Source organism: Lonchura striata, chromosome 3 (genome assembly GCF_046129695.1).
Source record: "Lonchura striata isolate bLonStr1 chromosome 3, bLonStr1.mat, whole genome shotgun sequence".
In the NCBI taxonomy this organism is placed as follows: domain Eukaryota; kingdom Metazoa; phylum Chordata; class Aves; order Passeriformes; family Estrildidae; genus Lonchura; species Lonchura striata.
Genome location: NC_134605.1, coordinates 29676667 through 29690091, shown reverse-complemented (window position 1 = coordinate 29690091; position 13425 = coordinate 29676667). Strand labels below are relative to the sequence as shown.

At 45.3% G+C, this 13425-nt stretch overlaps 1 protein-coding gene across 2 annotated transcripts in view; it reads right to left on the bottom strand.

The window, feature by feature from the left end:
• The window catches only part of MDGA1 (MAM domain containing glycosylphosphatidylinositol anchor 1), a 188689-nt gene that overhangs the window by 111355 nt on the left and 63909 nt on the right, over positions 1–13425 (bottom strand). For both annotated transcript variants that reach the window (XM_021550432.2, XM_021550430.2), the window contains exon 8: positions 10813–11106. In XM_021550432.2, the coding sequence (XP_021406107.1) occupies positions 10813–11106 (294 nt within the window). The remainder of the gene's footprint in view (positions 1–10812; positions 11107–13425) is intronic.

Genomic DNA, 13425 nt, shown 5'->3' with positions numbered 1-13425 from the left:
GCATTTCCAGGAAGCAAAAAAATCCAGTCACACGTGCTGTTCCCCAGTGCTCAGTGTCGAAGACAGCTCTGTTTAATCTTTATTATTATCTGGATGAGGGGACTGGGGGCACCCTCAGTCAGTTTGCAGACACACCAATTTGGGTTGGAGTGTCAATTCTGCAGGAGCATAGGCAAGCCCTGCAAAGGGATCTGGACAGGCTGGATCAATAGGCTGAGAACAGCTGTAGGAGGGACAACAGCGTGAATTTACGGGTCCTGCCCTTGGGTCACAACAAGCCCTTGCAGCACTACAGGCTGGGGCAGAGTGGCTGGGAAGCTGCCCAGCAGAAAAGGACCTGGGAGTGCTGACTGACAGCGACTGAGCATCAGCCAGCGTCTGCCCAGGGGCCAAGAAGGCCGATGGCATCCTGGCCCGTACCAGCAGTGGTGTGGCCAGCAGGACTGGACAGGGATTGTCCCATTACTCAGCACAGGTGAGGCCTCACCTTGAATCCAATGCTCAGTTCTGGGCCCCTCACTGCAAAAAGGACATTGAGGTGCTGGAACCTGTCCAAAAAGGGCAACAGAGCTGGTGAAGGTCTGGAGCACAAGTCTTGTGAGGAATGGCTGAGGGAGCTGGGGTTGTCCAATCTGGAGAAAAGAAGGCTCAGGGGAGATCCTATTGCCCTACAATTATCTGAAAGGAGGCTGTAGCAAGACGAGGGCCAGTCTATTCTCCAGGCATATAGTGATAGGACAAGATGAAACAGCCTCAAGTTGTGTCAGGGGAGGTTTGAGTTGCATGTTGGGAAAAATTTCTTCACCTAAAGGGTGGTCAAGATTGGAATAGGCTACCCAAAGAAGTGGTGGATTGACCATCCCTGAAAATGTTCCAAAAATAAATGGATGTGGCACTTGGTGATAAGTTTAGTGGCCATGGCAGTATTAGGCCAGAGGTGATCTTGAAGGTCTTTTCCAATCTTAGGATTCTAAATGAACAGCCTCAGAAACCAGCTTCCTCCCAGTCAACAGTAACAAAAATTTCCACGGTTTCCTGTGACCAAACCTGACCCTAGAAACAAGGACTACAAAATTAAACAAAATGTAACAGCTAGACATTCAAAAGGAAATGTAGGCATGTCTGTCAATTCCTGGGACCAGTGATGGATTTGCAGGTTCATTATTTGGATCATGAAAGAAAACCAACTGTTCTACCTCAAGTAATGGAGGCCAATTATATTTCAATCAGAAATAAAAGCTGACATAAGGAAGGAATGTGTGCACACTTGTGCTTATTGTGTTTGCAATGGAGATGCAAAGAAGAATGGAAATCAGGAACTATATGAAGTGAAATAGGGTGAAAGGGTGATTGTGGGAAATATGATTTCTGCTCATTGAGAAAACACTATTTCCTGGCTTAATTTTCTTGCTCAGAAACTGGTCCAAGTGGAAAAACCCAAAACTAATCACTGAGCAGCTCCACAGAAAGCTCCAAAAAGTTCTATGACCTTGCTAAAAATGGAGCCCTCAGCCTCCCTGTAAAGTGTCCTAGCACAGAACTGGAAACAGGGAGATTCACTGGGATGTAGAGAAGCCTGAGCACCTCTGAAATTTAATGCTCATTTAAACAGTTTCCCTTTAGGGATGAAAGTAATTAGTGCTGTTTCAGAGCTCGGGGTCAGGATGGTCACAGCTAATTTCAAACACATCCAGGATGCTCAGTTTTCTACTGGGGCCTCTGTTCACATCAGGAATGTCTCAGGGGCTTTCCTGATTAAGTCCCCTCCTCAAAAGTGGCACCACTATTCTGTGCATTGCTTCCACATGGCTGCCACAATCCTCCAGTCCTCCTGGGCTTGAGGAAATAGCTCTGCTCCAATGCCAGAATCCAGAGAGCAGGTGAAGAGTAGCATGATATTCTGCTCCAGCACTGTCATAGGTGCTGCATGACATGGTTTACAGCCCAAAAATCCTGGTAGAAGAGCAAAGGCACAGGCACAATGCCATAGTACCACATATCTCTCTCTGGAAAAGAGGCTGGGGTAAAAGGATCTCTGCTTCCATGGCACAGGTCCTGTGTCAGGTCTGGTGGCCTCTGCTACCCTGCAGGTGTGGACAGCTATTTTCACTTCTCTGTGCCTCAGGCCCTTGTGGAGAGGCTGAGAGTTAACATGGAAAATGAATCACAATTTTTGTTTGCTTGGTGACTTCCTGGTTTTCCTAGTGAGTTCTGGATCATGACATCTCTCTCTCTTCACTACCAAGAGGCAGAATTTGATAGGGACAGGCCATTCCCTCTTTTCCTGTCCTGTGACCCCAGGCTCAAAACATAAGGGCTGACAGCAGGCTTCTAATTTGCTCTATCTTCCACTTCCCTTGCCCCATGACTGCTGAAGCCAGTGAGTCCTTGTTTCAGTTGACACAGAGTTAATTTTCTTTGTAGTAGCTGGTATGGTGCTCTGTTTTTGATTTAGGTACAGTGCTGTACTTAGGATGAGAATAATTTTGATAATGCACTGATGTCTTAGTTGTTGGTAAGCAGTGCTTTAACTCATGGACTTGTCACTGTCTCATGGTCTGCCAGTGAGCAGGTGCACAAGGAGCTGGGAGGGAGCATGGCCAGGACAGTTGACTTGAACAAACCAAAGGAACATTCCATACCACAGAATGTCACGCCTAGTATATAAACTGGGGGGGAGATGGCTGAGAGGCACCAATTGTTGCTTAGGGATAGCTGGGCATTGGTCAGTGAACTGTGAGTAATTGTACTGTGTTTCACTTATTTTTGAGCTTTACTCCTTCTTTTTTCCTCCATCTCTCCTTTACATTACTATCATTACTACTAATATAATACTTTATTTCAATCACTAAATTGTTCCTACCTCAATCCACAAGTTTTACCTTTTTTTTTTTGATCTTCATCCCGTCCATAACAGATTCCCCATGAACTCAGATACCAGCCCTATTTATCACCCTCAGCAGAGAATATCCCATAATCCCACATTCCAGGATCCACAAAGCTTTCTCTGCCTTGGCCAAGTTCCCATGTCTCTTGGACCTGTACTGGTGCTGCCCAGGCCCAAAGAGAGAGCAACAGCTGCAGTACCAGACTCACTATCTCTGACATACTGATTGAGATAAGCACATGACAGAAGTACTCACAGTCTATGTTACATCCCTGTGCAAACAGAAGCAGAGCCAGGACAACCTCTCCCTCCAGCTAGGCTGTCTTGATGCAATCTGGGCATCACCAGCTGTATGACACATTAGAGAACTTTGATACAGGTGGTTTTACCCATGGTCTAAGCCTAGACAACAAGAGGACTCAAAAGCAAAGCAGTTTCATCAGAATGGCAAGATGGGAAGCACTGGGAAAATGTCTGACAGTCCTCTGGCAGTAGTATGCTCCTGTGACTTAAAGAGAAGCACATGTGTGGGTGAGACCCAAACATGCACAGCCTTGCAGGATGCTCAGCACAAAGCATTTGAGAGGATTCTGGGTTTGTTTCTTATCTCAACAAGTTGATATATACCTAGGTCCTACAGGGAAAATAGCTGCCATGGCAGGAAAAATTAAAAGGAATGTCTGCATTAGAACAGTATGAGATTCAGTATTCCACCCTGAAAGGGCCCCATGTGAGCAAATATTTACAGAGAGATGACCAAGATTGTCTGCCATCCACTGTGTCTATACAGCTCTTGTCTCTCCCTGACAAAATTGTACAGCTTTAATTTGTTTCTCTCAATAAAATTAAGTTGCTCTTCCTGCAGAGTCTGGCCAAAAAACAGGATAATGGCAGATTATGGAATGTGTATTTGTTTCTCCCAACAATATCTGAGAAATGGATTAACCGATTTAAACCAGTTCTCTTCTGAACAAACAAATCCATCTCTCTAGGCAATGAGCTCTCACACAAGCTTTTCCTCAGCCTATTATTACAACCACAGAGGTGCTGAGAGATGAGTAATGAGCTGCACAGAAGCTGAATGGCAGTGCAGGTGGGCTGCAATCTCACATAGTAGACCCAGGTTCCAGCTTTAAGGCGGGCTCCCACCTTCCTGACACACATACCTGGGGATTTTCCTCCCTCCTTTCATGGTCTTTTACCCAGGGCACAGTGAGGGGGCCTCACTGTACTTTGCATTTGACGTGCCAGGTTTGCAAAATCTGCTCCACAGCCTCTGAAATCCCCCTGCTATATGGGCCTTTTGCTTTATGTCTCAAGTCTCTTGTATCTCCTGGCCACCACAGGGTGCAGACTTGCTCTGTCAGACCAATTTCAGTCAAAGAGGTAAATCAGAAAAGCTCTCAGTGCACAAGGGAGGCTTCCCAAGAAATTTGAATGAGTGGAAGCACATGGGAACCTTCCCCACAAAGCAGCAAGCAGAGATCACAGCCCTTGCAGGGTAAGACTCAGCTGTTAAACACTGACAACAAAAATTCAGACCAGCAAAAATTCATACAACTGCTTTACTCTGTGAAATATGGGCTGGTTTTTTGTTTGTTTGTTTGTTGTTTTTTTTTAAGTTGGACATAACAAATTCTACAAAAAACACCCCAGCACTGGGAGTCCTGGGGCTTTGCTGTATGAGCATAAAGGCATTCCAAAGAAGAAGGCTTTAGCTAAGCATCTTTACCCTGCCAGACTTAAAGCCATGAGGCTGGCAGGAGGGCAGGGCCAATGAGTCCTACACAGTAACATTTGGTACAACCCTATGTGAGGACCCAATCCTAAACTGATGAAAGCACTGTCACAGACTCCATCTATCAGGCCCCAGGACCAATACATGATAATTGTTATGACAAATCTGAGGCCAGCTGTAAGTGTCTGTGATTATTACTTTGCTCTGAACAGTGGCCATTTGGGTTTAAGCCATGAGAGAGTAAAACTTCAGTCTGTCCTGAGGTTGACAACTCTAATTAGTTGTTAGCAGCCTGGGCATTGGGAAGCAGAGTGAGCAATCCTAATGCCATAGCATCCAGGACAGGGCTGCATGCACAAACATGAGCTCCAAGGAGCTTAATCCCAAACATGATACCACAAGAAAAAAGCGTGTTGACAATCAGGAATTAAATCCTCTGCTCTTAACAAGGGGTGCAGAAGGGTGCTGTGTATTGAGAGAAATGCAGAAATTACATGTATACTTTTAGCTCAGTCATATACAACTTATTTGGGGATAAACAGGGAGGATTTCCATCAAAGTGGAACCTAACTACCAGGTCAGGCTTTGTTCAGACCAGTGGCTCAATATCATGCCCAATACTATGAATTAATTTATTCTTCCTACCAATTAAAGTCTCTAAGTTTGCAAACACTGAACTTCCAGAAGGCACAGTTTTCCTTTGGTTTTGAATACAGACACACTTGTCCCAGAGCATCAGTTCATTCTTAAACCTTTGATGGTGTAAAATGAACCAGAACATACCAGAGTTCAAGCTGGGAGAAGAGCCCGAGGTTTCCCTCTCTTGGCAGCAGCACATGTACCATGGAGAACAACAATACTGAAACATGAATGAAAGAGTAGGAAACTCCAGCCACCACCAGAGCAGAAAAACCATCTTCTGCCCCCAAGTTAGCTCCTGAACTGTGCTCCTCAGCTTGGAGGAGAGTATCAGGATGAATTTCACCAATGAAAATGATAAAGAAAAACAAAGCAGTCACTATAAATAAATACACTCAGAAATTAAACCAACCAGGTCTAAAATTCTTAGCAGATGGCTCCATAGTGCAGCTCACATGGCCAAGCAGCAAGGCAGATAAGCCAGCTGAGCCACAGACAAAGGGGTCAGCTCTGGCCCCTGACAGCCTCCTTTCTCTTAGACTCCCTTCATAGCAGGCAGAGCTGCAGGGAGTTCTTAGCAGCCAAAAGCTCCATCTTAGCCACTCTGCAAAAACATCTCCATGCCCAAAACACATCTCAAGAGCACTTTTAAGACAGCAGTTAATATCCAAGCTTATATTTTAGGAGGGGGGCACCAGCAAGAGCACTGGCATTGATCTATGGCTTCAACAGCTGATTGAAACAGTTTAATGCGTTTCCATTTCCAGTTGCATGGAGCCAGCAATGTTTCTTACTTATTTACAGTATCACCCCCTCCCCTGCTCCCTGCTCTTGTGTTTGCTACATAGATAACATGGGAAATTGATGCTGACTATCGCCTGCCTGATGTACAGCACTGCCGATGGGTTCAGCACGACTTTAAAGAGGAATGAGTCAACAGTGTGTGACCAGGAATAACATTTTCCAGTGTGTGAGCTTGAATAGGAAAACATATGTGTGCCTACCTGAACATTAGTTAAAGTGACAATGGCAACAGATGGCCCAGCAGGACATGTTCTGGCAGTCTTGTAGGTCAGGGCACAGCCAGACCTGCTAGTCACCAGCCGTATAGCAATGCTTGTATCTAGGACTATAAATGGCTCCTGAAGTCCTGATAACCACCCCTCCAAGGGGAATGCCCTTCTGCTTTCCTGATTGCACCTAACATTCACTATGCTTTAAAGATAAAGCACAATAGCCCACCTGTTGCCTAATGTGGCAGAATTTTATCTAAGGGCAGTAAGCATAATCCTTTGAAAACCAATCACAGATGACTGTGGGCTATTACTTTAGATTCAGAAGAGATAAATTCACAAGTCATGTTATTGCAGAGAAGGAGATACTCAGGTAAATTCCTTTTGTAGTCTTTCTTCCTGTAAAGATTTCACCTGCTGTGTGATCCCAACATGGGAAACAGGGCCAGCTTTAAGACTTGAGTATTGAAAACAAAGTCAGCCCTATGTAACTATCACCTTTTCCTTTTACTCTTCTTTCACTGGGCACTAAGAGACACCAAAACCTCTGTAAAAGACAAAAATGGCAGCATCAAAACTCTGCTTATCTCATCTTCAGAACTTGGTGAAGTAATGAACAACTCAACAGAGGACACAGGCTCTGATTGTTTTCTAAAGAGGGAGAAGGCATTCAGATTGTCAAGTGTGGGCCTGCGACAGTCAGTAGTGAGTGCTGTGAAGGAGGATAAACCCATCTGCAGGAAAATGGAAGAGCAGATGTACTGAGGATCAGGTGGGATGAGGAGTGCACAGCTGAGCTGGACTTGGACAGAGTTATGCAGTTGTTTATCGGATATAGCCCAGGACTGGCAGAGCATCAGAGCTGACATAATATTATCCAAACAGGAAAATCTAGTAAGATTGCAATTTTCACCATACTGTTTTAAACGGCTCTAACAGAGCAAATGTCATATTCACCATGGTAAGACAATCATCTCAAGGGTTACTTCTAGCAACAGCTAGAGCTTAAAGTCACTACTAACCTTTGTAATTCCTGCAAATACTGCTTTGTCTTTTAGGTTAAATGGCTAATACTTGTCTTTCAGTTTTTTGTTACATACTTGCTAAATCAGTATATAAGTAGCATCCTTTTCATTGATCCACACATACATGCATTCTTTCCTCTTCCTCATACACAGCAGCTCAAATTACACTACTGAGTTCAAATATCCAGACCACTGCACATTTTCTAGCCAATGTGTGTTTCATAGCCCTAGACTAGCTCACCTGCATAGGATGGTCCAGACTTAATTTTAAACACACCTCTGCAGAGGATTCATTTTTCTGATGGGATTTTCTCAAGTACTGGTCCTGAAAAAAACCCTTGATAACAGCATCAGTGATAGCATTGATATTCTTAACAGCACTCTGCCACTCCATTAATATTTTTATTTTAAGACTTCACAGTGCTATATTTGTTATACTCCAGAAATTTTGATTAGATGGGTCAATTTTATTCCTGTTATGAAGGTACAGGAAAAAATGACAAGACATTGCCAATCCAAGTGTAGATTCCCAGGAATTCTGACAAGCCCAGACTCTCGCTATAACCATTATACAACATTTCTTCATCCTAAACACAGAGATATAAGGCTGCACAGACTTTCATAAACTTATTAATCTTTCAAAGCTCTATACTACAGACCAAGAAGTCCAGGGAACAGATCATCCATCCTGTCAGAGAGTTGATGATAGACAATTTCAGCTCATAAGCTAAAAGAAAAGCAATTTCTTCTGCTTTCTAAGTACAAAAAGAAAAGCAACTTTTTCTGCTTTCTAAATAAAAAAAAAAATAGTAAGATGTTCAAACACCCTTTTTTTGACAGCTGACTTGTTCTTTTGTCTTCTTATTATCTTTCCACTATTGCAGTGCAGTTGGAAAAGCCTATTTCAGGACTAGTTTGTTATAATACGGCACCATATGCATGAGGATGAAGGGAGAAAACCAAGAGAGAAGGGAAACACAGAAACAGGTTCTGACATCTAATCAGATCTGTTGTATTGATTTTGCAACTTTAGCTTTGGAGCAAATCAGAGGAACAGCCACATTACCATCCAGGATGCGCTGCTCCCTGGAGCAGGGGGGTTCTGGAGGCACTCCCAGGCTGCACAAACAGGCAGCTTGCATGTGCACACACGCACCGGCTCTGTGGCGCGCACCCCTCCGGAGCGCCGCTCCGATGGGAAACGCAGCCTGGGCGACGTGAGAGAAGCACTCATCACGGAGGCTGCAGGAGCCACACGATCCCCATTTCCAACAAGATGAGAATTCCAGAGCAAGCCACCGAACTAATGAGCTGCCCACGCTGGAAAGCTGTGCTTCAATTAGCTGCAGCAGCCCCTGCCACACCCACATCCTTCCAGCAGCATGAACAAGGGAGGAGAGGGATAAACAGGGACTGTGTTGTTTCTGGGTCTGTTTTCTGCATGAAGGGAAAGGGGGGAGGCTGTAAAAGGTATGAGGGCAATTCTTGCCCTACTTTCTTGGTTTGTAGTTTCTTTTTCATACTAATGGAAGGAGCAATCAACAGCACTGAAACCAAAGCTGCCTGCTGAGGCTCAAAACAGGTAGTGCCACCATGAAGTCCTTCCACGTTTTCCAGGCAGGATGAGATGGATCTGGTGTACAAACATCCGTATGCGCCCAGCTTCCACTAAGGCTACACAGAACTGATTGACAAGGGAAGTGAGTTGTTTAGGTGGGCTGGCATGTGGACTATATCACCATTACTTGGGCAAAATCACAATAAAGCATTGCTTGGCCATGGGATGAGCCATAGGAAGAACATGTTCAGCTACGCTTTACACAGAAGTTCATCACATCTTTGCATTCTTGAGGGTCACACCATAGTCCCTTCCCCAGAAGGCTTCTGGCTTGCACCTACCATCTTTCTTGTGTGGGGTATCATGTCCTATCCCTTCAGCCCAAGATTCAGATCTGTGATTCTCCTCCAGACCACCTAGTAGGACTGAATTCATCCCAAGCTCAGCACTGCTGCTCCCTCTGCAGGGGCAGTGAGGGTCAAGCGAGGGCCACACAGCTTTCAAACAGCAACACCAAACCTGGGACGTCAGCAGGTCTGATGCTTCTTTGCTCCCAAGTGAAATTTTGCTGTATTTCTCATTGTGTCTTGATGTGACCAAGAGTTATCTTCCCTGCCATGTTCTTCCAAGTCCCGTATGACTGAACCAGGCTGCTTTCCCAAACAGCTCAAACCAAGACGCACATTTTCACTCTGCTTAAGGGAAGCTTCTCCACACTACTTACCTGCCTGGAAATCTTCACACATTTCCCTATCTCATCCTGTAATCTAAGCTCACCATGCTCCTGAATAGACAGAGATAATTTTAAAAGGGGCACTTCAAATACTCAAAGTGCCTGCAGGATTTCACACACCTCTGTTATTGCTGTGCTCCCAGCAGCTCACATTTGTGAGCAGTTTGTCTGGTTGGTTTCAGCCAGGTTGTCTGCTCCGGTCTCACTTCTCTTATTCCTCGGGGGCAAGCCTGGGAGAAGTGTGGCAGCATGTCTAATGAGTGTTGCTGTGCTTGTGTCCGGAGGCTTGTCACTCACAGCCCACAGGCAGCATGCCCAGGTGTAAATTAACCTGTTCCCTGCCTTCCCCACACATGCCAGATCAGCACTGCTCAGAGAACTCTGCCAGTGTTCAACAATCACACCGCACTAATGGGACAAGATCTGCAGGGAGTGCCAAGGCATTTTATCTGGCTGCCTTCCACCAGCCTGATTTGAAGTCTTGTAAGAGAGAGAGCACAGACTTTTGCATGTCAAAACACACCTCAACAGCTGTGGGAGCTGAGCAGCTCCCACTTCTCTGGAGGGAGAAACCACTACAGGGAAAGGATGGAGATGTCACTCAATGCAGCATCCTACCCTCTATGTTCACCTCTGTGTACAGATACTGCCTTCAAGTGGTGCTGGAACAACCAGCCAGAGCTGAAATCGCCCCACATACCTGCTAAGTATCAGCTTCATGTTACTCACAGCCTGGTTGTATGAAAACCATTTGGGAGTACACATTCTCTGTTACCTATCACTGCTTTTCAGACAAAATGATTCAAGCATATCCAGGGGTAACTAAGTTGAAGAAAATGTTGTGGTGTGAAATGATCTAAATAACATTCATTTTCCACCTTTTGAGTACTTTGAAAATACCCTGAAGATATTTTACACACATGTAATGCACAAAAACACACCTGGTAGAGCTGAACTCATTTCCTGACACGGAAATAGAAACCACTGTACACAAATATACACAACGTCTCTCTCTTCCACTTGGAACATACTTGCTATATGGTACCCTGCCTTTAGCCTTGTGTAGCCTGACCAATTAAATATAAACTTTTCAAAGGTCCCCAGACAAAAGAGATGTGTCTACTCAGCCCAGTAAGGAAGCACAATCCTGTCTAGCCCCCAGGCTTTTGTGTACAGAGGCATTCAGGCAGGCACTCCAGTGCTGTATGGTTGTACTCACACTGCACGTTGAGCTGCACCAGGGCTTCCCGGGGCCTGATGTTAAATCCATTGTACCTGGCTGTCTGACACCTATAGGTCCCACTCATTTCTCGGCTCACACTCTCCAGGTGTAGCTTCCCATCGTATGTCTCCATTGTCATTGTCCCTGAAGGCATGGGGGTTTCCTTGTCTACCCGGGACCAGATGATGGGTGGCTTTGGCTTTCCTCGAACCTCGCACTGAAGCTCAGCCCTGGAGCCTTCCCGCACAGTGATGGTGGACTGACCCTTAGGGACACTGATTGTTGGTGGCACTAAAAGAGAGACAAGAAAGGAATAATTTTACACTGAGTTTTCAGCAAGTAAGGAGTAGTCTTGAGATGCTTCTGATGGAATCACACCAACAGCCTTGAACTCCAAAGGTTTCCACTTGACACACTACATCCTTCTATGAACATACTGTCCATGCAAGTTATCTTGCAGGGTCTGGAGCTTCAGGGTACCCAGGAGGATTCCAGTCTTTCCAACAGTGTGTCCCAATATCAATGCCAAGGTCCAGTTGTATTGGGGCAGACTCCAGGCTCACATCCCTCTGTTTTGCAAAATGCTATCCAGCTGCAGGGATAGCATCAAGGAACACCAAAGGCAAAAGCCTCTTTGATCCATTTTCAATTTCTGGTCAGTGAATTTGTCAAGTGGAACTGCAGTCTTTTGGCCAAAATTAGAAATCATATCTGCTGAGGTATGTAGGCAACTTATCCAGGTCAGATCAAAACCAAGACTTAAAGGATAAGTGCTTGTAGATCCCATCTCCAGCTTTCTCAGAGGTCCAAGATCCCTGTTTGTTCCTAAACCACAGCAAGGAGTCAGCTCTTTTTAAGTGTATTTGCATATTTTACTTTTATTATTTATTTTGGTTTTTATTGGTGAATGCACTGTGAATTTCTCACACCAATAAACCTCTGGCTTATCTGAGTGACAGATGGGTCCCAGCAACAATCACCCCTAGCATCCCTTTGAGGTTGGGAAGAGCTCACCCAGAAGAATTGTGGCTGAGCTGAGGCTAGAATTGGAAGCACATAACACTCAAAAGAAATATCTAGCTATCAACTGACAACCAAAACTTTGCTGATAAACAAAGCTTAAAAGAACTCCAGTGAATACAGGGTACAGAGATGCCAGTGAGAAGAGGTTGGCTGTTCACATCCCCAGTTCCACCAAGAACCCAGGAAGGGGATTTGTGCTAAACCACATGTAATATTGACAATTTATTTGTGCTAGACTTTAGAGTCAACAGTTCAGGTGAGGTAAATATGGTCACAATCTTTTCTGAAAGCTCCTTTTTCAGCCCTGCCTGCTGACAGTGGCAACACTTGGATTGACACTTCCATAACCGCAAAGGCCATGTACTTCGTTTCCATTTAAATCAAAATATAGGACTACAGAAGCTGTAACAAGCTGGTCTGACCAACATTACCTCAATTCAGCTCCAGCAAAGGAGAGTGTGCTATGGTAATTGTACATGTTACAGCCTGCAGCTCTTTATGAAAAAAATTAGGATGGATCCAACCTAATCTCCCTCTGCAGTGACCTCCCTATGCAACACAGAGGCCACATATTCAATTTGCACGTCTCCTGTGGGCTGGGGAATCTCATCACACCCTGTCCTGCAAGGTGTGAAAGGACGGCAGCACTTTCAGTGCTAACGCTGCCAGCAGCCGCTCACCTGGTGAGCAGCAATTTTCTCCACAGGTAAAGTTGTAAATTGCATTTGAAGATTTTTTTTTTTTTTTTAATTAAAGCTATCACCTTGGAGCTGCTTGGTGGAGGCAACCACTTTGATGAGCTCAGGCTTTGTTCAGTGGGGAAACATGGAGCCACTGCTGCTGTCCTCTTGTTCTGATCCTGCAGAGCAAGGTGTTTTATATGGGAATACATATTGGAGGTGGCTTGCTGCTGATTATGGGGATGTTGCATGTTGGACAGCCTTGGCTGCTTCATGGAGGGCTGCTCCAGCAGGGATGGCTGTTTTCATTCTCTGGGACACAAAGCAGTCCTGCTGGCCCGGGCTGCCAAAGAGAGGCTTCAAAATGCCCCAGGCTGACCTCCTTCTCTTCCTCAGTGGCAGCATCCACACAGGCATATGGGGCTCACTCTCCTCCAGACAGGCACAGGGCAACCTGTCACCACAGACACTTCCTTTAACACAGCAACTAGTTGGTGCCTGGGTCTCCCATCTCTTCACAGCCTCCCACCCTTGCAATCTTAAACACAACTGCACTCTGCCATCTAGTGATCTTGGGCAAAAAGAATTGTTCCAGGTGGTATCAGCCATACAAGTTTGGGAAAGCCAATTTTGCACCAGGATTGGCGAGTTCCCCCGGTTTTGTTCCCTGTTGGGTTGGTGTCAGCTGGCATGGAGAGGTCCTACCTTCCATGGGTGTCCACAGAAAGGAAGGACTATTCTTTAGTGTTTAGTGGATCCACAGCACAGTCAGAGCTCAGTCTCCAGGCTGCTAACAAGAACTGGATGCAATCTGACCAGAAGCAGGCTGCCCCTAGTATCTCTAATGGGAGACAAGGGCTTCCCAAAGTACCAGCAGTAGTTGCAACATGTTTTTCTGGGGAGATGA